This window comes from Myxocyprinus asiaticus, chromosome 3 (assembly GCF_019703515.2).
Source record: "Myxocyprinus asiaticus isolate MX2 ecotype Aquarium Trade chromosome 3, UBuf_Myxa_2, whole genome shotgun sequence".
NCBI lineage: Eukaryota > Metazoa > Chordata > Actinopteri > Cypriniformes > Catostomidae > Myxocyprinus > Myxocyprinus asiaticus.
The window spans coordinates 5,932,903-5,960,160 of NC_059346.1; the positions used below are offsets into that span (position 1 = coordinate 5,932,903).

At 36.9% G+C, this 27,258-nt stretch overlaps 1 protein-coding gene across 1 annotated transcript in view; it reads right to left on the bottom strand.

Moving 5' to 3' along the window:
* Positions 1–22,404, bottom strand: part of rictora (RPTOR independent companion of MTOR, complex 2 a) — a 52,572-nt gene extending 30,168 nt beyond the window's left edge. Inside the window, exons 1-20 of the mRNA XM_051679545.1 lie at positions 22,345–22,404; positions 22,172–22,219; positions 20,940–21,037; positions 15,449–15,513; positions 15,091–15,222; positions 13,230–13,293; positions 13,000–13,126; positions 11,660–11,829; positions 11,008–11,075; positions 10,525–10,592; positions 10,324–10,406; positions 7,605–7,692; positions 7,365–7,455; positions 7,157–7,223; positions 6,989–7,069; positions 5,377–5,477; positions 5,115–5,280; positions 1,950–2,051; positions 1,343–1,389; positions 1,076–1,211 (exon numbers count right to left, since the gene is read on the bottom strand). Coding sequence (XP_051535505.1) covers positions 1,076–1,211; positions 1,343–1,389; positions 1,950–2,051; positions 5,115–5,280; positions 5,377–5,477; positions 6,989–7,069; positions 7,157–7,223; positions 7,365–7,455; positions 7,605–7,692; positions 10,324–10,406; positions 10,525–10,592; positions 11,008–11,075; positions 11,660–11,829; positions 13,000–13,126; positions 13,230–13,293; positions 15,091–15,222; positions 15,449–15,513; positions 20,940–21,037; positions 22,172–22,219; positions 22,345–22,393 — 1,851 coding nt within the window. The 5' untranslated portion in view covers positions 22,394–22,404. The remainder of the gene's footprint in view (positions 1–1,075; positions 1,212–1,342; positions 1,390–1,949; positions 2,052–5,114; positions 5,281–5,376; positions 5,478–6,988; positions 7,070–7,156; positions 7,224–7,364; positions 7,456–7,604; positions 7,693–10,323; positions 10,407–10,524; positions 10,593–11,007; positions 11,076–11,659; positions 11,830–12,999; positions 13,127–13,229; positions 13,294–15,090; positions 15,223–15,448; positions 15,514–20,939; positions 21,038–22,171; positions 22,220–22,344) is intronic.
* Positions 22,405–27,258: the final 4,854 nt, after the last annotated feature.

A 27,258-nucleotide genomic window follows, 5' to 3' on the forward strand; every position in this document is an offset into this window, starting at 1 on the left:
TTGTGGCTGATCGGTGTATATAAACCATCTGTTTTTCAAATCTGCGTTTTCATGCATATAACAGATATGCCAATGGTTTTATTTTGGTAAATAATTAACCAATAAATATCAGCAGCTGATACATCGGTGCAAACTGTACCTAATTTATTTGATAAGCAGCCCTGTAATAGACAGTTATTATTATGTTGGCTTGACAAAGCCAACATACTGTTACTATTCTACAGACTTGGTTTAGGGTTGTAACTCCTCCCAGAGCTTTCAAGTTACATCCTCCAAGCTCGGCACAGACCTTCAGACTGTTCTGACTCGGGTTCCTATGACTTTTCTAACTGATCGAACTAACGGCTTTCGAACAACGGACGATCAAAATGTAGAAAAATCCCACAGACTTACATTGAGGAATGTTCAAATTGGCCAAGACCTGTCAAAAAACTCAAATGTAAACAAACACACACACAGCCTTTAATCTGCTCTAATTTGCTCTCTCGCATTCTCTCTTGCATTTCAAGCTAGCTAGCTAGTTGGCTGTTTGTTTTAAGATCAGTAAAACCTTTAAACCCCAAGCTCTGAAAACAACCTTTTTCATTTTAGGCCAGGCTTTGTCAAGCCAACATCAGAGCTTGTCTTGACAAACTTTACCTATCTAGTTGCAAAATAAACCCCTTCAGGGTGATATAATCAACATGACCACCCTCTCAGAGTTTATTTAGCAATAATGACCAGCTGACTTTACATTATCCCTTACATAAACAGGTTGATTAGGACCCTGATGTGAAGTAAAGGGCTCTTAGATCACTCTGAATGGGTTTATTTAGAATAACTGACATCTGACTGTACATTTTCATGCTTATTACATAGATACCAAATAAATGGACGAGAAATATGAATTGAAGTTATGTGAAAAAAAAAAAAAGAGATTGCAGAGTGATACATGAGACATGAAACTAGCAATGCTGTATATGTAGGAAACCATTTGCAGGGACACCAGTCGATTATACAGTTTAACAGTCAGAAATAACTGACAGCAGAATTTAACACAGAGTCTTAGAAATGCAACACACACTCTCTCTCTCACCTCATCTGAATCCAGGAGGAACTGGATGAACTGGCATCCTGCTACTGTCAGCTGTCTGGCTTTAGCGTGATCCAACTCCAGAGCAGAGTACAGCTTACTGCTGGGCTTATAGAAATACAGCAATCTCCTAACAAACCTACATACACACACAAAAAAAAACAAACATTAGGGATGTGGTTTGCTACTAGAGCTCAGACGTTAAACAGAACACACATCTGAAATCACGATGCAAATGCGATTATGGGTCACACAGATTGCTGGTCTTACTTGTGCATCTGCTCATCCCTGTTGTATCTGAGGTTCACATTTGGCCACTGGAAAGGAGAAATATCACACAAAGCAGCCAGTTACAAAAACAGTATGTAACACATATCGTATGTATATACGTGTCTAGAAAACCTGGGCTATACAGTATACTATAATACTGTGCTGATGGAAAATTTGCATCACACGCACTGTGCGAGTAATAGCGTAATGCAGAAAACAGCAGTAAACTTTAGCCTTTAAGCTCTTTCTTGACTACTTATTTGATCAGACTGCCAAAATTTTAGATTTTTATCTATTTATTTTTTTTTTAAGCAAAATTGGATTAAAAATGCAAAACAACTGTATTTCTAGAATGATATATGGACGCCACACGCAGAATTAAACATGGAATGTAGTGAGGTCACAGTAAGCATAATACTGTTTAGAACGTTTGCCGTTGCATTCTGCATACTGTGTCTCTGTATCTATTTCAAAATATTGCAGTTTAAAGTACTTGCTATGCAGCATGCTAGTTTTACATTCCGAACATGGTCAATGTGTATGTACAAGAGATAGACCATTATAGGAACTAGAAGGAGAGAGCTAGTCCTTTATCTGGGGGTTTTACCTTCAGTATAGTGATAATAAGAACCCAGTTCCAGACCAGATTTTGTTTGTGGTTGAGGATTTGACTGTCCCTCAAGTTCATCATTAGCGCCTCTTCAGTGTCCTACACAAACACACAAACATAAAACCACTCAGAAACCAAGCGTTTTAAACAAGAATTTTAGCGTATCAATTAAGGCTATACTTTACTGTATTCAATGGGTAAATCTACGAAAACATGTCCAGGTCAAATTCAATTTTAGGACCATTAAGATTTGCTTTGTGAAATTGTTTAATTACAATTAAGCATATTTACCTCTTTCTTTGATTCTTAAAATTACTGTAATACTTACTACAGAAAAAATACTTGTTTCTTTTTTTTCACATAAATCAGGCTAAAGGCCATAAAACAAATACTACCATTATATTTAAATGCTTAATTACTACAAATATATATATATATATATATATATATATATATATATATATATATATATATATATATATATATATATATATTATACACACACACACACAGTTGAAGTCAGAAGTTTACATACACCTTAGCCAAATACATTTAACCAAATACGTTTTTCACAATTCCTGACATTTTATCGTAGAAAACATTCCCTGTCTTAGGTCAGTTAGGATCACTACTTTATTTTAAGAATGTGAAATGTCAGAATAATAGTAGAAAGAATGATTTATTTCAGCTTTTATTTCTTCATCACATTCCCAGTGGGTCAGAAGTTTACATACACTTTGTTAGTATTTGGTAGCATTGCCTTTAAATGGTTTAACTTGGTTCAAACGTTTTGGGTAGCCTTCCACATGCTTCTCACAATAAGTTGCTGGAATTCTGGCCCATTCCTCCAGACAGAACTGGTGTAACTGAGTCAGGTTTGTAGGCCTCCTTGCTCGCACATGCTTTTTCAGTTCTGTCCAAAATTCTGATTGAGGTCAGGGCTTTGTGATGGCCACTCCAATACCTTGACTTTGTTGTCCTTAAGCCATTTTGCCACAACTTTGGAGGCATGTTTGGGGTCAACTTCCTGGCTGATATCTTGAGATGTTGCTTCAATATATCCACACATTTTCCTTCCTCATGATGCCATCTATTTTGTGAAGTGCACCAGTCCCTCCTGCAGCAAAGCACCCCCAAAACATGATGCTGCCACCCCCATGTTTCACTGTTGAGATGGTGTTCTTCAGCTTGCAAGCCTCACCATTTTACCTCCAAACATAACGATGGTCGTTATGGCCAAACAGTTCAATTTTTGTTTCATTAGACCAGGACATTTCTCCAAAAAGTAAGATCTTTGTCCCCATGTGCACTTGCAATCTGTAGTCTGGCTTTTTTATGGCGGTTTTGGAGCAGTGGCTTCTTCCTTGCTGAGCAGCCTTTCAGGTTATATCGATATAGGACTCGTTTTACTGTAGATATAGATACTTTTCTACCTGTTTCCTCCAGCATCTTCACAAGGTCCTTTGCTGTTGTTCTGGGATTGATTTGCACTTTTCACACCAAACTACATTCATCTCTAAGAGACAGAATGTGTCTCCTTCCTGAGCATTATGATGGCTGCGTGGTCCCATGATGTTCATACTTGCACACTATTGTTTGTACAGATGAACGTGGTACCTTCAGGCGTTTGGAAATTGCTCCCAAGGATGAACCAGACTTTTTTCTGAGGTCTTGGCTCATTTCTTTAGATTTTACCATGATATCAAGCAAAGATGCACTAAGTTTGAAGGTAGGCATTAAAATACATCCACATGTACACTTCCATTTCAGTACACCTCCTATCAGAAGCTAATTGGCTAATTGTCTAAAAGCTTGACATCATTTTCTGGAATTTTCCAAGCTGCTTAAAGGCACAGTTAACTTAGTGTATGTAAACTTGTGACCCACTGGAATTGTGATATAGTCAATTAAAAGTGAAACAATCTGTCTGTAAATAATCGTTGGAAAAATTACTCGTGTCATGCACAAAATAGATGTCCTAAACGACTTGCCAAAACTATAGTCTGCTAATATGAAATCTATGGAGTGGTTACAAAATGAATTTCTGACTTCAACCTAACTGTATCTTCGGACTTCAACTGTGTGTGTGTGTATATATATATGCCGATTTAACAAGTTAATTCAGTGCAATAATTATATATAAAATAACATGTTAAAAAAATTAACACTATCATGTCCCCAGACCGTAATAACGAATATTCCTTCCATCTGAGCAATTCAAGCTTGGAGGCAACGTGCAGATTATCCAGAAAACAAACCATACTCGCTGACAGCAGACAGCACAACATACACGTTCTTGCGTTCAAACACAACTTGATGTAGCACAAATCCGAATGCATGGATCTCAAGACGTGTTTTTCTACGTTTCAATCTACGCTTAGCTTGACACAGCAACCTAAAAACGGTATGTTTATGACGCAACCGAAATGCTCCAAAAGCTTCCGTCTGACAAAGATGTACATTGATGCACCTTTATAATAAATCTCAGATTGATTGACAAATTCAATTGCAAAATGGATTGCTGTGAACTGTAGGTCAACGATAGGCTTTTGTTCATTAATACGGAAATAAACAATATATTGCATTCTAAAGCCTCTATAATAAGCATTCTATAATTTATATATTTCAATATATTGAATTATTGTTATTTACATGCGATTAATTTGATTAATTGGCATACTATGCAAATATTCAAATAAAAATATGAATCAATTGACAGCCCTAATATATATATATATATATATATATATATATATATATATATATATATATATATATATATATATGCTTTCGAGAGGGTTTAGGTAACTAGTCTTGATTTACTGATGTATAAAACAGCAATAAGTCATAAGGAACACAGTTCTCAGCTTGTTTGGATGTGTAGCCAAAATAAATAATATGGCATGCAATTGATCCACCCCAAATTATTATTTGAATTTAAATTCTATTAATCAAAATTAATTGCAATACCAAGGGAAATAATCAACAATTTAGATTTTTGTCATAATCGTGCAGCCTTAATATATAATATATACAGTATATATTACTTTTGATTTTGGCTTGAAATATGACCAGACATTTTCTTGACAGGTGAGATTTGTGAGATTCACCCCAATACAAGTCATGCAAGTTGTAGGTGCAGAAATGGTATAGCGTGAGTACCTTCATAATATAGATGTCTTTGTGTGAGCGCTGGTGCTGGTCTATTTTATGTGTGGATGTGGACGTCCTGCAGATGATGTGATCAAGGTAAAGACTGTAAGGTTTGGGGCCACACCGTTTCTTTTCATGGAAACGCTTTAGGTGATTCACAGCTGCACTGGCACGCCTGGAAGAATACCAACAAACAAAGATCAATCGCTCGGCTTGATACCAGAGAATCACTGATTGATTTTTTTTTGTGTGGTTGCTTTGTTGCACTTACAGCCGTTTCTCCTGGGAGATGTCGAAGGAAGCAGCCATGTTGATTAGCGTGGGCAGACAGTGCAGATGATGACTGTGAGAGTGAGGAAGAATCGTATTGGCCTGAAAGAGAGAAATTAATGGGGTCATGAAATGTTTCTTTTTTTAATTTATTTTTTAATGATTTTTATTATCTTCCCAGAGGTGAGGTCCACTGATAATGTTAGTAAAGTTTTTTTGTTAGCATTAAAACAGTCATAATTTAGTAATAAATGATCATTTTTTACCCTGTTTTTGGCCCTCTGTCTGAAATGCTCAGTTTTGGCATAAGCGCCTCAACTTAAACACCCACTGTTCTGATTGTCCAGCCCCTCGAATAGAGCCATTTTTGAAACTCAGTCGGAAGAGAATAAACCAGCTCAACAACATTATAAAACTAAATGTCAGGATTTACACACAACACACATCCAAAAGCAATAGAACCCATTATAATCGCTGGTGCTGAATCACGCATAAACTGTGACGTCAATGCAAATATGAGGTAATAATATAGAATCTGTAAACACATTCATTCCTTTTTTAAATATTTATGTAATGTGCTGATACAACATATTAATAAACCTGGTGTTATGTATTAATGTGCATTATTTAATGTGTATATTACTGCGCCTGTTATATTATCCTGGCATTAAAAATGCAGTGAGAGTCAGCAATTTGTTTGGACTAAGCTCATAGTAAAATACTGCATAAAAAGACTCTTTACATGCAATAATTTACTAAGAGTATAGACAACCAAATTGCCGAACCGCACAGTTATTTTTATTGCAAGGATAATGCAACACAAAGTATTCCTGTAATGGTGCTCTCCTTCTCACCACGCACAAGAAACCCTGAATTCAATACAAATATGCAATAATTAAAGAAAATACCATGAGGCTGTCTCTTCTTTTATATTAGCAAAATATAAATGCATTTGTAGCAAAATGCATGCATAAACATAAAGACATTTGCAAATAATGTAAATATGTAAATATTAATATTCTAAATATGTCTCTCTTTTTGGTTAACCTTACATTTACTGTTGTTTCTGGAACCCCGAATATTATATAATGCAATACTATTATATTTCTGTCCTTAATTCTTCACTTTCATACATACACCTACAAGTCCTTATTTGGCGTGAAGAACTTTGAGATTCTGTGTGTATTTGAAAATATGTTCATTCGTTCATCTCCACAGAAATAAGAGTAAGCGGGCGCCTCATCCTCTACGTCACTTTGTGTATGAACCCACAATGACCAAGAACATTTGCCATTACATCAGAGTTAATTTTGAGTGCTCACACAATGCAATAACACTGGAAAATGAGACACAAAAACGCATAATTCGTAGCATTTCTATATTTGCTTAAAATTAACTTATTAGTACAGCAAAATGTGAATAAACTGTACAATAATCGCGATTACCTTAAATAAATGTGGTTAGATCAAATAATCGTGATCAGGTGGTTATGTAATAATCGTCAGGCCTAGTTTAGGCTATGGTCGAAACACATTTTCTTAATGCAACAGCCATTGGAAGAAAAATTTACATATAGACCCTGTTTACAGGTCTGTTGTAATGCAGTACCACACCATTTGCAGCAGTTCTCCCAGCAGTATTGTGGCTCTGACTGATATCTTTTCATCACTGCTGGTCACCACCTCTACTAGACCCTGTACAAACAAACAAATAATATCACCAGACCCATTCCGTTAATGTTAAAGAAAAAAAATCCATAGAGTGATCTTCTCTTTCCATACCTCCAGTAGTCCACTGTTGATAAAGGCAGACAGTAGCAGTGCCAGGTAATTGTCCATGAGGTCTGGTCTGGAGTGAAAAACAGAAGAGCAATAATACCAGCAAACATTCAAGAAAGAAGTCTATTTTTTAACTTTACTCCCTTACTGCATTCAGGTACAGTTTGGATAATTGTTTTTTTTGTTGCATCAGGTTAAGAATGTCTCTCACCTGGATCGTGCTCTATGAGGCAATATGACTTTGGCCTCTGCAGCTACAAACCCATCAGATAACCTCCAGCTGTCCTGGAATCTGCTGGGGTCTGAGGGGCACAAAAATCGGCAAGTCACGCACACAACCCGGAAAGACAGAACAACATCCTAACCAAAAAACAGAACTAACCACCCAGATAGCAAAGGATGTTACAGCCTGTTTTAAACAGATTGGTGTGTTATTAAAGGTGTTTCTTACCCACACTGTGCAGGGCTTCCTCAAAATCTCCCGTCACTAAGGGAACGGGCAATCTGAAGATCTCATACATTACTTCTAATAAGGCTTTCTGCAGAAATACAGAGGAACCAAAACATTAGATTACAAAATGGATAGAACTGGCTTTAAAAATCCATTTGTCTTTTTTAGTATTGTCTGTCTGATTGAACCAGTTTAACACACTGATTCAACGTTTTATTTGCGTCATCATTCAAATTTCACAGATGCCACTGCGCCAAATTTTACATGTTCTACAATAGATTTTATTAAGTTTCATGCACCATAGTAAAAAGGAAAGTCTGATGATATAATATGATATTATTATGTTTCTACTCTGAACAGCTGCTGAGAGAATCATTTAAGGGTGTTCCTTCAACTTCAAGCAATTTTAGCACTTCTAGAAAGTAAGTTCTTGTTAAAATATTTTCACACTCTTACTAGTTTATTTTAATTTGTCTACTAACAATGTCCAAAAGTGTACGTATATACATGCACCATAGGAGATTTATATCATTTTTGTCATTTTTTTTTCTTTTTCTGAAAGTCATGAAAATTCCCACCATAGTGTCATTTCCAGCACATCTAAAATTCTGCACTATTTAATAGAATTCTGTGCAAGAAATGACGGTGATGGAAAGATTTAAAAAAAAAAATCTTTGTATTACTAAAGCTAATTTCAAAGCTAACATTTTATTTATCCTAAAAACACAATTTTCACACTTTTTGCATAATTTGGCAAAATTACAGCTTGATTGGAAATGATGCCCATAAAAATACTCTGCTCATAAGTTATATTTACCCCAATGTTTTTTATATAGACACTACTTGTCTCATATTTCATCTGAAGCTCTTCACTGACACTTTTGCCGACTTAAAGTGACAGTGAAGTACACCAACTTTAAAAAAAAAAAAAAGTTTTTAAATGTTATTAGGTCCAAAATGGTTTGGAGTGGTGGAAATGACAGCAGAAATGTTGGACAGAAAGCATTTTCACACAATAAATATATTTTTTTTTATATAAGTGGTATATGTTTATTTCACTCTTTGTTTAGATTATCATAGTTTTAAACATGTAATCATTTGTATTTTTAGCATGGATTTTCATAGATAAATATTCAAAGTCTGTATCTGGCTAAAACAATAAATCTACACATAAAAGGCATTTGGAAAGTATCAAAAATAAAAACATCAGTTTAAACTGAGGTGTGCATTTTCAAGAGTATTTAGTAGTTCTCAGTTTGCTGAATAACAGCACAGTTCGAGAGGGAAATAAACTGCAAAAGAATGTAACTAATGAAATAAAGAATATCTGAGCATAGCTGAAGTTACATGAAAGCAGCGGTCTTGTTGAATAAGTAAAACCAAACCATGAGAAAATTGATCTGTTACACCCCTACTTTATAGTAGGGATGGGCGAATATGGCAAAACAATTAAATCTACATTTTTATCAAACTTATGGACGATTCACAATTCTATTATTTTCAACTTTTAAATGTACTCAACATGATTCAAATGGCATGTACTTTATTATAATGCAAAGCAACCTGGTTAGAGAAATCCAACTTCTTTTCATTACAGGAAACAAAGGTGTAAGAAAAATGCACAAAAAAGTGCACCACAGGGGGATGTTGTCAACATAGTGTAAATGTAAATTAAATTAAAATCTAATAATCCCAGATGTTCAAAAATAACAGAATCAAATAAGAAAACTTCAAAATACTTCTTAGCCAGTGTAGGTATTCATTTGATCAAAAACAAATATATCTAGAGTTATCTAGACATCAATATCTATACATTATCAAGTTTATCTATAAAGTACTCATTGTATATCAAACAATTTGTGTGTATATTCATAAACCCCTGCAGATAGAGATGCGCTCTCTAGCGGTTAACGCTGAGCAGCGCAGCAATATGAAATAATTTATCATTACAACTCACAAAATTTGTCAGAATGATCGCTTGCCAATGTTGGCTATAGATGCAGTACACTTGAAGCACGTCACAAAAAAAGCAATAATTAGCGATCTATCTGAATCATCATGGTAAATGGAGCGGTAGATGTTTGATTCTCCCAAATATAGCCTATCCAAATTATTTGATAGTATTTAAAACTTTTTTATGGGTCAAAGAAAGGAGACGTTCATCAACGTGCACGCCGAGGCCAGTTATGGTCTTAAGCCTGTGTATACCTGCATGATGCACGAAGCTGAGCTACAATATTACCGCTGTCTTTTATATCAGTCTCTGTGCTGTTAAACTGTCACATTCATCTGATCAGAGCGGGAGCAGCATTAAGACAAGCATTTGGTGGATTTACAACGTATCTAACACTAGCATTTGCAATGCTGTTATGCAAAATCTCGATTTCTCGATGATTAAAAAAAAAAAAAAAAACGTGTCAAAACGCAAATTCAAATTAATCGAAAAAAATCTGAAAATCCATGCAGCCCTAATTTATAGGCTATATAATGTATGAAATAATTACTGTAAAATTATTTAATTATTACTATAAGAAATGTTTACTATAAAAATGAATTACACACACACACAACAAATATTTTATAATTATAATTATAAAATAAATTCTTAGAAAAACGAAGCGTGTGGCCCTCGAGGCTATAGGGACCCAGCTTTATGGCCCCTGAGCTTTCTGAAGTTGAGTAGCCCCGGTCTAAATAAACACAAGCATTAAAGACTCACCCTGACTTCCATGTTTGGTATACAGAGTAGACCAATCAGAGACTGAACCCCCGAGTTGCCAGCTTTACAAAGGTTTATGATACCTGCAGAAGAAAAAAACAAAACAAAAGCAGAAGAGAAGGATGAGAGGAGGAAGTGCCCTGCACTCCAGTTCCTGTTTTCTACTACAGTATCTGAAGAAAAGTTCAGTGACTCACATACCTGACCAAGAGCGAAACGCTGCCACAATGGCCATTTTACTGGCTAAAAAACGAGCTTCTCTGTCCTCTCTGTGTAACAGAACCAATCAGAAAACAGTTACTCTTGAAAATTCACATATATTAAAATATACTGCAAGCATAAGGAAATAGTACAAGTGATAGTTCACCAAAAAAATTCAATTCTGTCATCATTTACTCGCCCTCATGTTGTTCCGAATCTGTCTGACTTACTTTCTTCTATGGAACAATAAGAGAGATGTTAGGCATAATATTAGCTTCAGTCATGGTTCACTTTTATTGTTGATCTTTTTTCTATACAACTATAGTGAGGCTAACATTCTGCCCATCATCTCTCTTATTGTTCCATAGAAGAAAGAAAGTCATGCAGGTTTGGAACAACATAAGCAAAGGGTAAATGACAGAATTTTCATCTCAGGAGAACAATTCCAAGTCAAAGTCAAATTGAAAAGCACACACTACTCACTTGATTTGTGCCTCTGCTGTTTCAGGGTTGTGTCTGTAGTGAAAGTCTGTGTAAGGTGCAAGGATTTGCTGGAAAAAAACAAAACAAGAACATACGGCTATCAGATAATATATTAATATAGTGTGTACCTGCTAGGGATGTGCAAATTACCTATTGTCCCAAATACACACAATTTTCACACTTTTTGCACAATTTGGCAAAATTAAAGCTTGAATAGAAATGACGCCCACTAAAAATACTCTGCTTAGATGTTATATTTACCCCAATGTTTGTTTTCTTCAAACATCACTTCTCTCATATTTCATCTCAAGCATGCTCTTCACTGACACTTTTGTCCACTTGGTTAACAAATACAATAACTTTAATGGACTATAAGCAGAGCACTTCAATAACGTAACAGACAAATATTCAACAAATAAATAGGCTAGATAACTATAACCTTCTGTTGCACAAAACAATCATAGTCCACACAGAAAACAGATACCTATGAATCATGCATGGTACTGGGAACATTGCTCACAGCAGGCCATTTGAAGCCCAACATATCGGCGCATATCGGTAAAATATACGCCGATACCGATATATCGGTGAAAGGCTAATATCGGCCGATAATATCGTCTGACCGATATATCGGTCGGGCACTAGTGTGTACCTCTAGTTCGACATCAGCACGCATATACTGGCGTGTATGGGGGTGATTGAGCAGGTGCAGTATGGTTGTGACCAGGGCCTCGTTGATGCGGCTCAGCTGACAGTCGATGACATTCTTCAGGATGGTGCTCAGACCCCCCCGCTGCGCCACCACCTCTGGGTTCCTCAACGCTGTAAGACAACAGAGATTCCAACCATAAACACCCTCTTCATTAGAGAGCAGCTCACAGAGTATACTGAGCAAATAAAAATAGAGAAGACCACACATTTTCATGTACACCTCTTTTTTAAAAATCTATTCCTGCATTAAACAGCCAATTAAAGGCTTTTAAGCTCAATTTTAAAAGTAAAACAATTAAAGGTGCTGTAAACAATTTTAGCCATTCTAGAATTTCCCCCAAGCAGAGCCGCTGGATTAGCCACGCCCCCTCTTTCCAAAACCCAGCACTCCAATGATACCAAATAAGCTTTATTGCTTTAGACCGACACAAGCAGTTGTCAAAAACAACAGCAGCAAAATAGCGCCCTCAACTGACAACTGTTATTAGCAACATGGCATAAAAATGGCAGAAAGCCTCAATAATTCACTTCAACTACAATACTATAAGAACGCACAAAGTGATTGACAGGCAGAAAGCGTCATTGTCCGCCGTCACATTTTTGTTTGCTGTTTACAGAGTCTAGAGCAGTCACAGAGACAGGTGAAATATCTCAGGACACTTACTTCATTAATATCTTTCAGGAAGTAGTAAAGTTTTTTGCATACATTTCCATACTTACAGCACCTTTAAGAGGCACAAAATGATTAATGAAAGGAGAAAAGGTAACGAACAAAAACATCAAAACATTCTTTTGGCCAACAAATATTGTAAATGATCAGTAATAACATACCCCGACCTGACCTGGAACATACCTTAGTCATAAGAACATATTTAAACCTTTCAGTATAAATCTATATTTATTGAAGTTGACCCTTGTATTAATGTATGCCAGTGTGGTTTGCTTATGAAGAGCTATAACCAAAATATAATGATAGTGAAAATTTACTTTGGAGGGTAGAATTTAACAAAATATTCTAATTTAAGAGGGTTTTGAATTTGAACTAGGTTTTTGAAACCAACATACAAAATATCTGCAAAAGAAAACACTCATTTGCACAGTTGGACTTTTGACTCCAAATCTTAACATTAGTCCTTGCACAGAATTCAAATCTTAACATTAGCTATATAGAATAGCGGTGACAGAGGTGGCTAATGCAAAGTTTCAACAGTTTTCTTGTAACTATCGTCAGTTATTTTAAGGGTGAACCAGCTTTTGTCTTGCATCAAGAAAAAGTCTCACCAAGTTCACATATGATGGCAATACAGGATCGCACCATACGATCTCTCTCCTGGAGCCCGTCGTTGCCCACTGCGATCAAGGAGTTCGTCAGGGAGCTGGGAAAGAGCTGTGCATTCACCGTTATCATCTGATCAGAAAAACATTGATAACATAAAAAGATCAAAGTTAGTCAACACAGACAAAATATGCAGATTAGGAAATGAAAATGAATGTAAGGTTGGAGGTTGTACCTTCCTGACCAGTCTGAGGGCTTGAGTTCTCTCCACCTCATTACTCTGCTGAATGTCAATACACCTGAACACAAATCATTACAGCATTTAAAGAACAGCACCAAATCACGCATGTGAGATTTCTGCACATCCAAGATATCAGACAACAAACTGTTTATCTTCTGCTTTTTAGTGGAGAATAAAACACCAACACACAAACACACAACAGGGTCCTCCCAATTCAAGGCAACTTTCACAGTTCTCGATTTCATACTAGATACCACAGCAAACTATATTTAATTGAACAAATCTATTTAAAAAGTTCAATTTTTTTTAAAACAAACACATTCAGTTAAAAAAATGGCATGAAGCCTTTTAGTAGTTCTCAGTAATACCATGTCCTAACAAGCTGTGGCAAGTAACAGAACATGATGTCAAAACTTGGTTTCTATTTCTGGGATGTCGCACTTGGTAGCTCTGACCATAGTGAAATCTCATTGGTCATGCAGAAGTTTTGCATTCAGTGTTGACAGAAAAATAGTTTGTCCCTGGAAACTTGTTGTATTGCGCCTGGTTAGGACACACTGTACAGTAAATATTCCTTAAACTCCTTTATTATTCTAAACAGTAAAATGCAGCATTGCTTATTATTATGTAGATTTCAGAAGTATTCACAATTCCTTCTCCGTGTTTACAACAGACTGATGTGTGTAGGAAAGCCTAAGTTTCTTGCTAGAAAAAAAAACAGGCTAATTCTGAAGACTGAAGTACATCTTAATTTAGGCTTGGGAACCAAGAACAGGTTAATGTTCAGAACTGGTTCAATTTAGAAAAAGACAAAAACCGGATGATTTATGACTTTTGGTTCCGTTACTGTCCCTTTTCTCCAATCTGGAATGCCCAATTCCCACTACTTAGTAGGTCCTCGTGGTGGCGCGGTTACTCACCTCAATTCGGGTGGCGGAGGACAAGTTTCAGTTGCGTCCACTTCTGAGACAGTCAATCTGCGCATCTGATCACGTGGCTCGTTGTGCGTGACACCACGGAGACTCACAGCATGTGGAGGCTCATACTACTCTCCGTGATCCACGCACAACTTACCACGCGCCCCACTGAAAGCGAGAACCACTAATCATGACCACAAGGAGCTTACCCCATGTGACTCTAGCAATTGGGCCAATTTGGTTGCTTAGGAGACCTGGCTGGAGTCACTCAGCACACCCTGGATTCGAACTCGTGACTCCAGGGGTGGTATTCAGAGTCAATACTCGCTGAGCTACCCAGGCCCCCCGTTATTGTTCTTGAACGTGCATTCTTCCACCGATGCAGACGAGACACTGTGCTAAAATACTCTGACAGTGTTTTCTGTGCTACCATTCAGCCGCACTGCAACACCACTATTGAATAAGAAGCAGTAGTCTGATTCCCGAATGAATGACTCTCGAGTCATTCTTTTCATTGAATGAAAAACTTACTGAAATGCAATCGAAACAAAATGAATTATGAATTCAGAATAAATTATTGGATGGTTGTTTATATGACAATGTGTAGTAAGATACACATCATGAGTTGTGTAATTCATGGTATTACATAAAAAAATGGATGAATTAATAAAATATCTCAATTAAGAAGTTTGTGTAAACGTATCATTTCCAAGAATCTGTTTTGTTAAAAGATGACATTATCTCATCATCTGGTAACAAGCTGCTAAGGGCAGTAATTCTAATAAGAATTGCATTTCTTCTTTCCAAATATTTCTTACTCAAAACTACTAAGAATTGTTCATGGAATCGTTAAGAGGAATCAGAATCAGAACTGGAATTGTTAAATCCCTAAAGATCCCCATCCCTACTGAAGATGCAAAGTGGGTGTGCAAGCTCACCTGGAGATCAGGTAATCCACCTGAAGTTGAAGAACTTTCTGGAGGATGCTGCAGTCTCGAATCAGATACCGAAGTACTCTCAAACCTGCAGCCCGAACCTCCTTAACCTCATTCAGCAACGCAACACGCAGACTGAGACGACAACAAAAAAAAAAAAATGAGAGGAATGGAATTTACAGTCATGTTATTTTATACAGATTGATAGCAACAAATAACAAAAGTAATGATCTTAAATATAAATTCAATGTATCTTTGTACTTTATAGGACACAAATCTACAGCCAGCATTATTTTTCAGGTAGTGACCCATTGATTCGACATACAGAAAATTTGAATGTTTCCCCAACCATAGCACTTACCAAATGATGATTTCCTCAAATGTAAATCCTAATTTCTCTTCACAGTGACCTACACTGTTCAGGAGCTGAGAGAAAAAAAAGAGAGAGAAAATGATTCATCACATCTTTCTACTGTCTTTACTTATAAACCTACAAATCTCTGGTCAATGCATATAGCAATATGCCACTCAAGGTTATGAGTTACAGTGATTCTACTATGGTAAAGGTGTTGTTAGTCATGATGTGAAAGGGTGCAATAAAATCACTGTTACACAACAGCACTATGATATTATATGCATATATTAGGGCTGTGAATTTGAAGTGTTAATTTAGTGCAATTAACTATATTAAAAATACAGCATTCAAAAGATTTATGTAATCAATCATGCTCTCGACCTGTCCGTCAGTTCCATAAAATAAGTAACGTTCCTGCCATCGGAGCAATTCAAGCTTAACAGCGCTTACGACTACAGACACTGGAAACCAGTGAGACATGACGCAACCAAAGTAAGACGCTCCAAAAGCGTCCACCTGACGCAGGCGTACATACACCAACAATTAAACAAAAGCACAGAGGGAAGTTGGCCAATAATAGAACTGTGTTCGATGATATGGAAATAAAATAATCAAATATTTTGTTTGTCTTAATGTATGTTGCCACAATATATGTATATGATTTAATGTATTTTAATTATCTGAATTATATATAATTATTTTAAATAGTATATCCAATATTAACATTATTTGGGGGCCTAAGTAAATATTAATTTGTGATTAATTTTATCGATTATAATTGAATTTAATAGATTTTATAAAATATTTTAAATCGATTGACAGCCCTAATATATACACAATTAAATAAATTTAAATAAAATAATACTGAACGCAATTCTTGCACCAAGTATTTTAACAATATAGCCACTGTGTATTGTTAGGTAAGACACATTGACTGCAATACCTTCAGCTGTGACTATATTCACAAATTTACTCGAGTGCCGTATAGCTTTTATAAGATGTTTACGACAAAAATATGAGGGACACAAATGTATCATTAATAAATTTAACATTATAAAATTTCCTTTCCATTTGCTAGAAAAAAATACTCCTTGACATATAAACTATGGTTAATATTTGGCCTTTATGGGTGCTGTAGTTAAAGTAGCTGCACAGTTAAATACATATTTTGTAAAAAAATAACCGAGGAAGTATAGCATCACCTGGTAACCATGAGACACATGAACTGAATGAACCCGGAACCAAACTTTCAGACTGGCACGTCCACACAACTGATCAAAGATTAAAATTAGTGCAGTATACCTACCAAACATGTTTGACTGTGTGTTACTGCAGAGCGTAATGACCTTAACAGGCTGTGTATGCATGTGTGTGTTTGTGATGATATCAGAGCTCAGGCAGCTAGAGGAGGCCATGTGACACTCTGAGAGGATTAGATCTCCTCTATATCAGCATCCTTAAAAGGCCACACACACACACACACACACACACACACACACACACACACACACACACACACACACACACACACACACACACACACACACACACACACACACAATTTATGCATGAACATTCACACCATCTATGCACACACACCACTTAAAACGCACAATTAAAGTAGTTCATAAGTTTTGCATGCTATATTCCAAGCCATATCATAGCTTTGTGTGAGAAACAGAGAGAAATAGAAGTTATCCTTCACTCTCAAATTTCAGGTTTTTTTCCTCACATAAAGCTATGAAATGGCTTCAGAAGACTAGGAATATAGCAAACAAGTAGTATGGACTAGTTTTATGACTCTTAGTTTGTTTTGTGCTTTTAGGCACTTAGACATGGACATTATATTTAGTTATATGGATAAGACCGGCATGGAAATTCTTCAAAATATCTCGGTGTTCCAAAATAAAAACAACAGCATAATGGAGTAAACGACTCAAGTAAAACTGCACACTATGATTTACAAATGGTCACAAGTTTTAACCTCAGTTCCACTGAGACAAAACTCTTACACACAAGTGGAACACACACACACAAACTTTCTCAGACTGAAACTGAAAGTGAGAGTAGAGCGCCCACTGAGATAAACAACCCAAGAACACGCACACACTGACATTGCCTGCTGCTGTTTACCATGTTACAGATCTGTTTAGAGGAGACTGTAAAAAACATCATATAATTTCTATAAGATTCTTTTGCATATTTTATGTGAATATGCTTGATGTTGAGTTGCTTAAATGATAATAAATAAATATTTTGGCAAACTTTTGATGTTCTGTGCTGAAAAAGAAATCATCAAATCAATTAATAACTACACCTCCCTTGGCGAACACTAAATGGGTGTCTTTTTAAAGACTTTACAATACAGGGCTTGACAATAAGGACTGCCCGATGGCCCGGAGCCAGTGTGAGAGAGATTCAGGCCAGTTGCTAGAACTGTCACTTGCAGGATCGGGCCAGTGCTGCATTTATAACATTAGTGCAAGCAAACAACAAGCGAAAGAGCACAAAAATTACACGAAGCGAACAAAGTCTTCTAACCGAGGAGCGAGCGCAAGTATATTTATCTCGCAAAGACGCGCAAATGCATAATATACTGGACGCGCCAAGGCACAGTCGCGTGCAGACGCCGAGCGCACTCTCCTAGCACTGTCCTCGCTCTTTTCCAAGTGTCTTAGCAGCAGCTATTACCAATGTGTAGAAAATAGCAGGAAAAAAACCCACTTAATGAATTTCGTAGTGGGATTTAACATCTTGTGCATCACTTTAAGTATCCCCGCACATTCCGTGTTCACAGTGCGCGACATTCCCAAAAATTAGTAATCCACACACTGGAACACAAGAAATCAACAGTTTCTTTCTATAGGACTGAAAATCCATGTCTCTCCGTGCATATGTCTCATCATCATCATCTCTCTCCGTGCAGCGTAGACTGTTTAACATGCATGTGCTCTTGTCAAGGGACAGAGCACTAGTTTTATTCCCACTGTAAAAAAACAAACACATTTTCTCTCATTAATTCGCCTTTAGAGATGAAGCGCCGAATGAGATGTAATAAACTTTGTTAAACCCCAGTTATACACGTGTCTGGAAATCACGAGCTGCTCACTATCCAAAATGTAAGTATACATTTAATTAGGTGATGTTTCAAAACGTAAACATTAATTCGACATGATAATGCCATTTAATATGAAAAGAAGCAAGATCACTATGGCTATTAGGCTATTATTATCAGAGCTGTTCAGCTGCAGGGTGAAGATGAATATTTGAAACAGTCTACTTCATATCATCCTCATGAAACACCTGTTACATGTCTCATTTCTGGACCGTACAGGTATTTTTGTATTTGTGCATCAGTCAGTGTTGGTATTTAGGTTGTCTGATTTCATGTTATATACACATTGTTAATTCACAGATTAGGCCTAATATCTACCTAATGTATATTACACGTCACAACCGATTTGGTAGCAAGTCTCTTCTCAGGGATTCATATGTTTATTACATTAAGACAATAATCACATCTTTAACTCCTGTGTGTGAATACACTACACATGGCCAAAAGTTGCATGACTAAACGGGTGACCGAAAACCCAACATCTGCACAACAGAACTCATGTGTAATTGGCAGGACGGCTGAGGTTAATACGATGTATTTATGAATTTATATCTGTAAAGCGCTTATATGGGATTACATAAGGCATAAATCATATCTTGCAAATTATAAATGTGATTCAATTTGGGGGGACATTGTCTTAAAAACATAATATATGTCAAAAATAATTATCTTCGGACACATTTTTAAAGCCATGACGGTAAAAACAGCTATTTATCATTTTTGTGTTGGGGCCAGTGAAAATTTTGGCAGGGCCAGTAAAAATCTGAAGCACTGGCCCGACCGGGCCAGTAGAAAAAATCCTTAGCGTTGAGCCCTGCAATACATATAGGCAATATAACCAACTCTAACCAGGTGCTTTTTAATTTGCTGACAAATTAGAGGTGTTCCATTCCTATAACTTATTAAATATGATTATTTTCTGTACACAATACTGTCAAACATACGGTCAAATCATAGCGCATATCGGAAAGTTTGCGAATTGAATACAACACATATTAGTCCACTCACATATTAGGTAATATCAAGTAAAAGCTGAGAATTTTTTTTGTGGAGTTTATAAGCTGTAAACATATCTTTTGTCGCGTTTCGCTTGTAACTTTATGAAAAACAAACAGAACATAAAAACAGCAGATGCTCCCGATTGAGACAATTGCTTTAATGGTCCCGAGTCCTAATACAATGTGATATAATGCATAGATAATCTAGTTCAAATGTGATGCTACCTCAGATATCGTTGTTATCATCCTGGGGGCGGTCTCTGGTTACAAAGTGCACCAATCACAGCTGTTGTGGTCTGCATTAATGCGTCACGCAGTTATATTTTTGAAGAGGTGCTCATCATGCTACGCTGTAAATTACACCATAACCACAGTAGCTACGCATAGCCTACGGAGTAGGTTTGACGCAGAAGTATACATGGGCCTTTAACTCTAAGTATGAGCAAAAGTGATTAGGGGTGGGAACCTAGAACATGTTCCATTTTTTTTTTTAAATAGCAGAACTGAAGGATTTTCATGACTTTCAGTTCAGTTAATGGTTCTCGAAGGACAACTCATGCGCCTATAGAGGGGGCATTGCCCACCTAGATTTTCCTTGTGCCCCCCTCAGTCAAGACAGCAAAACGACCAAGGGGGACCCGTCCCGGTCAGACCAAGAGAGAACCTATTGCCCACCCTAAAGGCCAAAATGCCCCCCCCCCAAAGATCACATCCTAGTACCGCCCTGCTAGGCAGACTGAACATTTACCAATAACAGTTACTCGGAATGACTTATTTTTAAGTCATGTTTATTTTCAATTCTATTTGGAACGAGCTTACAGCATAGCTATCACGATTGTTCTCGCTTCAAAGTTCCCTCCAAAAGCATCATTTATGCTGTTTGGAACACAGGGAATCTTTGCCCACAGAACTGGAAAATTCCACATATTCCTGCCCCCTTGATTTTTAGTTTAGTAAGTATTTAGGCCAACTTGCCTATGTTTTCAGCTATAAATGAAAGTACAGTGCTATTTTTTAACACATTTTACGATGTTTAAAGATTTTTCCCCCCTTTCAGTGCAGAAAATGTAAAGTCTGTAGAGTCCATCTGGGCCTAATTCGGAACTTCTCTCATTGATGAAAACGTATGCAAGCATAGTGTAGACCCGTCATTGAAGGGATAATTTAACCCCCCACCCCCACACATGCACCCAACAAAACATATTTTATTTTGCCCCCCATACAATGAAAGTGAATGGTGACTGAGGATGTCATTCTGCTCAACATCTCCTTTTGTGCCCCAGAAAAGAAAGTCATCCGGGTTTGGATCAACAAGAGGGTGAATTTTATTATTTGGGGAAACTATCCCTGAAAGACAAACCAGCATTAATAAAAGTTGTACTACCTTAACAAAGTTGTTCAGATGGCCGAGCTTCCTCATGTTGGAAACCCCCTGAGGTTTGGCAATGTTCTGAAGGATCTCTCGCATGTTATCTGAAGGTTCTGGGTAAAAAAAAAAACACCAACCAAAAAGTTAAAATCCGAGCCAAATGAGATCCAAAACAAGTAGGCAATATCACTAGCACAAAGTTTATCATCTCCAAAGACACCACGAATAATAATTTCCCTTGTGCAGATCAGAAATAAAACCAGAAATCAGAAGATTGTGTCAGAGTACGGTTAGCACATTTGTGATATATACCCTATATTCTGCAATCGCAATTACACTCTTCCCCTACTCAAGCCTGTATTTAGTCCATCACTCAAGAGGCATCTCAAATACAGAGATCAGGTTCTGGAAAGATATTCTGTATCATTAAAGAATCAGATTAGATGAATCAGACAGGCTAAGGCTGTCCAACACCTGCACAATGCTACCCTATAAGGCAGTATCTGGGGGTAGGAAGGTTTCAAGGCTCCTTCAGCTGTCTGTTAAGGCATTGATTGACTAGGGAGCAAGGCCTTAAGCTTTAGACACTAAGCTGCAGGTATTCTGCTGACATGCAGATGTTCACTAGAGAACACAAACTGCTGCTAGCTGTGTCTCAAACCCCAGTCAGCTGCCTAGCTAGGCAACATTTTGGAGGCATCATAGTCCAAAAATGCTGTCTATATAGGAAGCTCAACTGATTTTGAGACACCATCTCCGCCAACATCTCATTCACCCTTGCAGCGGCGTAGCAATCATTACAAAAGTGAGGGGGACAGAACAATTAGCGCAAGGCAACAATAAATATATAAGATATATTTTTAAGGCTCTCAACCGATTAAAATTTGTTATTAAATTAATTACATGATTGACCAGTGAATTTTAACTGTTGTATGTACACATTTAGACATTTGCTGCATGAAAGACAGAGCGTAAACACATTTGCCCTATGAAAAAGTGCAGGGGACGAACTTTGGTTTATTGAAAGTGAGGGCGACACGTCCCCCACATCCCCCGCGTATTCTACGCCCCTGCACCCTTGTTTTCTTCTCTGCAGGCCACAGAGATAGAGACAGAGGAATGGAAATTACGAAAGGCAATGGAAGACTGCCCCTGTCTTCTGAATTTTGGGTGGAATTTGATCTATACTGGAATATTAAAGAAGCAACATTGTAAAAGTGAGCATTATGATGTTTACGGTGACTCACCTCGCGTTAAATCCAGCGGCACATTCTCCTCCCCGCTGTCATTCCGACCTAGCCAACACACAATAAAGGCACCGTAAGCTTTTAACCGAGACTTAGTGAAAAACACACAAGCGAAGGTTTATTAAAAGCGTCGGTGGTGAATGGTGGTGGGCGTGTGGGTGGTGTTAACTTACCTCTCATCCGTACACTCCGGGTCGGACGGCCGCGGATGCTGACCGCCATGTTGGCAGGGACGTTCATCGTCACAACACCGGAACTCTCGTGAACTCTCGCGATGTTTTCGAGATCATTTTCTTTGAGAGGGTCCTTGATCTCCAGTGAAGTTTTACAACAACAGCAACAACAACAAAAGCTCACCTTCTTCTTATTCAATAATATAAAATATAATAATTCTATAGATATCATAATACAATTAAATATAATATTATATGCATTGTATCATATTATATAAATGTCGGAAATTAAACTTAAATATAAAAAAATATAAAATAATCCTATATTAATATACTTATTATTAAAAACTACAACTTTGGGTCTGCATGGTAAAACGTTGCCAAACGTAATAATTTTTGGCTAAATGTATTAATCTCACTTGTGGGATGGATTTAGAGCTGTGTTGCTCAGGACATGGAGTTAATAGTAAGCTTTCATTATTCTTTGGGATATTTGAATATTTTATACTGTTAACATAATATTGATTACCACAAAAATTTATTTAGACTCATCCAAAAATATGGGTTCCAGTGAGACACTTACATTGGAAGCGAATGGGGGACAATTCGTAAATGTTAAAATACTCACTTCAAAAAGTATAGCAACAAGACGTAAACAATATGCGTGATAACATGATTTTAGTGTGATAAAACTGACTAACCTTTTCTGTGTAAAGTTATATACAATTTTACCACTTCGTTGTCATGAGAATGTAATTTCAATAAACCCTAAAACCCAAAAATGTTGATTTAAACAACTTTACAGCTCAAATAATACACAAGTTTTAACAGAAGAATTAATGTAAGTGCATTTATAAAATTATAAGCTTCACATTTCTGTCTTTAAACACTCCAGAAATTGGCCCCATTCACTTCCATTGTAAGTGCATCACTGGAACCAAGATTTTTGCGTTTTTGAAAGAAAAGGAGGGACGAGTCAAAAAAGTGTTTTGTGGTAATCAACAATACACCACAAATGCTGTCCATTGAGCTTAACAAAGGGTTAACCATCATTCATCACATCCAGCCTAGTATCCCATTTTAAAAACAATATGGTCATAACAAAAAATAGCAGGGGTAAAAAGAGTGCCAAGAGATTGTGCCCGCGAGAGTTCACCATTAGTGTTATAATGGTGGCATGCTTCAGGTCACTTCAGTTATATACAAAAACACTTTTCTTCCATTTGAACTAACAAAACTTTAATTTAATAAATTCTGTCTGTTAATTAACTGCTAATGTATTAATTTTATGAAAGCAGGTAGATAAGACAGGACGATAAAAAAGAACTGTGGTGGTGTAAATTTTCTCAGGTAACGACACTCATTGCCACACCATGTTTTCTTGTTTATATACATTTACATTTATGCATTTTGGCAGACACTTTTATCCATAGCGACTTTCAGTGCATTTGTCACTCCCCTGGCCTCAAGAGGTGCACTAGTGACTGACGCTAGAGGCTGTAGCCTTTAGCCTCCATGTTAGCGTGCCGCCTCCCATGCTGGTTCGAATCCCGCTCAGAGTGGGTTGAGCAGGACCGTTTACAGTGGTGCCGTGACCCGGATGGGAGTGAGGTTTGGGGGGTGAGTGTAACGGTAGCCAGCTGGTAGGTAGCTGTGCAGTGTGTAAACCTCACTCCCCTGGCCTCAAGAGGCTAATATTGTTGACAATTAAAGGAATATTTAGTGTTCAATACAAGTTAAGCTCAAGAGGCGAGGGGAGTGAGGTTTACACACTGCACAGCTACCTTCCATCTGGCTACCGTTACACACTCAAGGTATTTTATCAGTTTGTGTGTTCCCTGGGAATCGAACCCATCGACCTACAGGAACATTTATACAGATTTACTAGAGTTATTTCAATATATTGATACCATTTTGTGAGGTAACGTCACTTCAGTTATCAGTTCTGTCTGCTAATTTATTAGGCTAATTGGCATTTTTCTGTGGTAAATAAATTATTGAAGCCACTTCAGGTGATTTGTAACAATGGTGTCATAAAGTGGCATCATTTGACTGATGTTCATGTATTCTCGCACTGTTGGTGTGGTGAAAAAAGCTCAAAGATGAGTTCATCCAAACAGGTGAGGATTTATAAAAATAATAATAATAATAATAATAAATGATGTTTGATTTCCAAGAATCTGTTTTGTTAAAAGATGAAATTATCTCATCATTTGGTAAATGTTCATGTATACTTGCACTGTTGGTGTGGTGAAAAAAGCTAAAAGATGAGTTCATCCAAAAAGGTGAGGATTTATAAAATAATAATAATAATTAAAAAAAGAATGACGTTTGATTTTGTCTCCAACAGTAAAAGAAAAAAATTCCCCCCACTATATGATCACTATGATTGGTGTAGGCCTGTATTTTCTAATTGCAGGCCTAAATAATTTGGTGATTGTTCCCTCACAGGTATTTAATTTTTGATTATTATATATATATATATATATATATATATATATATATATATATATATATATATATATATATATATATATGATATTTTATATTCATTGCAGTCGTATCTTGTGCATCTCAGGAAAAACTAAATCTGACCTTATTTTTCAAAAATAATTAGTGGGAACAACTGAAGTGTCAGAAAGTTCGCTATATATATATATATAGAAAACGTTCCCCTCATTATTCCTTTATAAAGGAGCATGGTTGAATATGTTTAATTTTAAGCATAGGCATTATTTTGGGTCCAACACTCAGAATTTAGCAATTGGAAAGTTAAACGGTGATAATCATTCATGTAATTCACACACATTCTATTTAGGATTGAATTCCATTGTGCCTGCTTTTTATGAGCAGAGGTAAAGCCAGGCGAGCAGCGCCCCTGTTGACAGCAGCGAGTCAGAAGAGTGGACGCAAGAACAACACAGAAGGCCTTCAATGAGCACTCAGTAATTTTTCTCATATTAAAAAGATTAACTCCTATAGAAATTAAGTTTAATTTTGAAACATATGTATAAAATCATGACCACTCACATAAGATGAAGACTCAGGTCATATCAGTAACCTTATAAAAGCTGATTTAATCAACAGAGAATTTACTCATTGGGGCTGCCATATTAGAATCACATGACCAGCCGAATACTTGACGATCTCAGACGTGGAGGCAACTTGGATTCGTCCTCTGCCACCCAAAAAAAAAAAAAAAGAATTTACTTCTAAAGGGGGCCTGGGTAGCTCAGCGAGTATTGACGCTGACTACCACCCCTGGAGTCGCGAGTTCGAATCCAGGGTGTGCTGAGTGACTCCAGCCAGGTCTCCTATGCAAACAAATTGGCCCAGTTGCTAGGGAGGGTAGAGTTACATGGGGTAACCTCCTCGTGGTTGCTATAATGTGGTTCTCGCTCTCAATGGAGCGTGTGGTATGTTGTGCGTGGATCGCAGAGAGTAGCATGAGCCTCCACATGCTGTGAGTCTCTGCGGTGTCATGCACAACGAGCCACATGATAAAATGCACAGATTGACTGTCTCAGAAGCGGAGGCAACCCAGATTGAGGTGAGTAACCGCGCAACCACGAGGACCTGCTAAGTAGTGGGAATTGGGCATTCCAAATTGGGAGAAAAGGGGATAAAAAAAAAAACATATGTTTCATAAAAAAAAAATCTTGGAATAACTCTGTTTAATATGTTTCAATTAAATTATATAGACAAAATGTAAAGATAAAAACTAAATAAAATAATAATAAAAATGGTAAAAGTGTTTGCCTAAATTAAGCTGTCAGAAAGGGATTGCTAGTTTTGGACCAAATGTTGATTTTGTAGTTATTGAAAAACGAATATTTAATAATAATAAAAAAAGTTATTGAAATATCTTGAGTAACAGGGTTGCACATACCCGTCTTCCCGCTTCTACAGAAACGGTGTTTCTTCTTGTGTGTCGCAATTTTAAAGAATGTAACAAATTTTGTCAAAGGGGAAAAATTATGCAATAACAGGGTTGGGTGCCAAAAAATGTGGGACATGTTGAATTATGTATTTGGTTATTAAAATCAGTTAATAGTCAAATAATTTTTACTACAATTTATTGAATATCAGTACTATCGCATTATACACTATGTTGACTTTTTTTGTAGGATACAGTCGAGAGGGTCAAGACCTCTGCGGTGGTAAAGGTCACAGCTCCAATTGATGTTTTAAAAACTGGCTTCTTTTCATGCTAGGTTAATTGTATGTTTGACTGTAGTTTCTCACTACAAAAACATGGTATTTGTGCCTCTATTGTTTAAAAAAAAAAATTCATGGGACACCAGAATGTATCGTATTTGTGAAATGTGCCATGCAATAATGCATTTGCACAGCATTAGTGCGTAATATATTATTTATATCTCACATTTGCCTTTGCTGTTTTGGCTGATGAGTTTGTCACAAACTGGACAAGCTATTACATCTATGATCTCTATTACCAAACTTCTTTATAGACAGTGATGGTAGAATTGTACTTTGATAGAGCATTCTGATCTCTCCATTATACTGCAAGGAAAGAGAATGAAGGTTAGAATATGCAGCCATCTCACTGACCACTCTTAGTCACTCTAATAGTATGCGTCTTGAGAGAACTTACTTTAAACATCTTCCTAAACTCTTTCTCCTCAAACATTTTCTTTGTCTTCGGGTCCATCTCCTCCATCTTGCCTGTTGAGCTGAACTTTCGAATGCATAGGAGAACAAGAGACAGAAGAAGGGAATAAGTGAATTTTACATTTACCGAAGAAAATGTGAGTGGTGCTTGTCCATGCAAAACTCGCTGCCATAATGTTGAAGTTGGAAGTTTACAGTTTTCCAACAGCTTCCCAGTATTTTCTAAGGGTTTTGGGTGGATGCTAGGGCTTTGCTAGGTGGTTGCTAGCTTGCTTTGGGTGA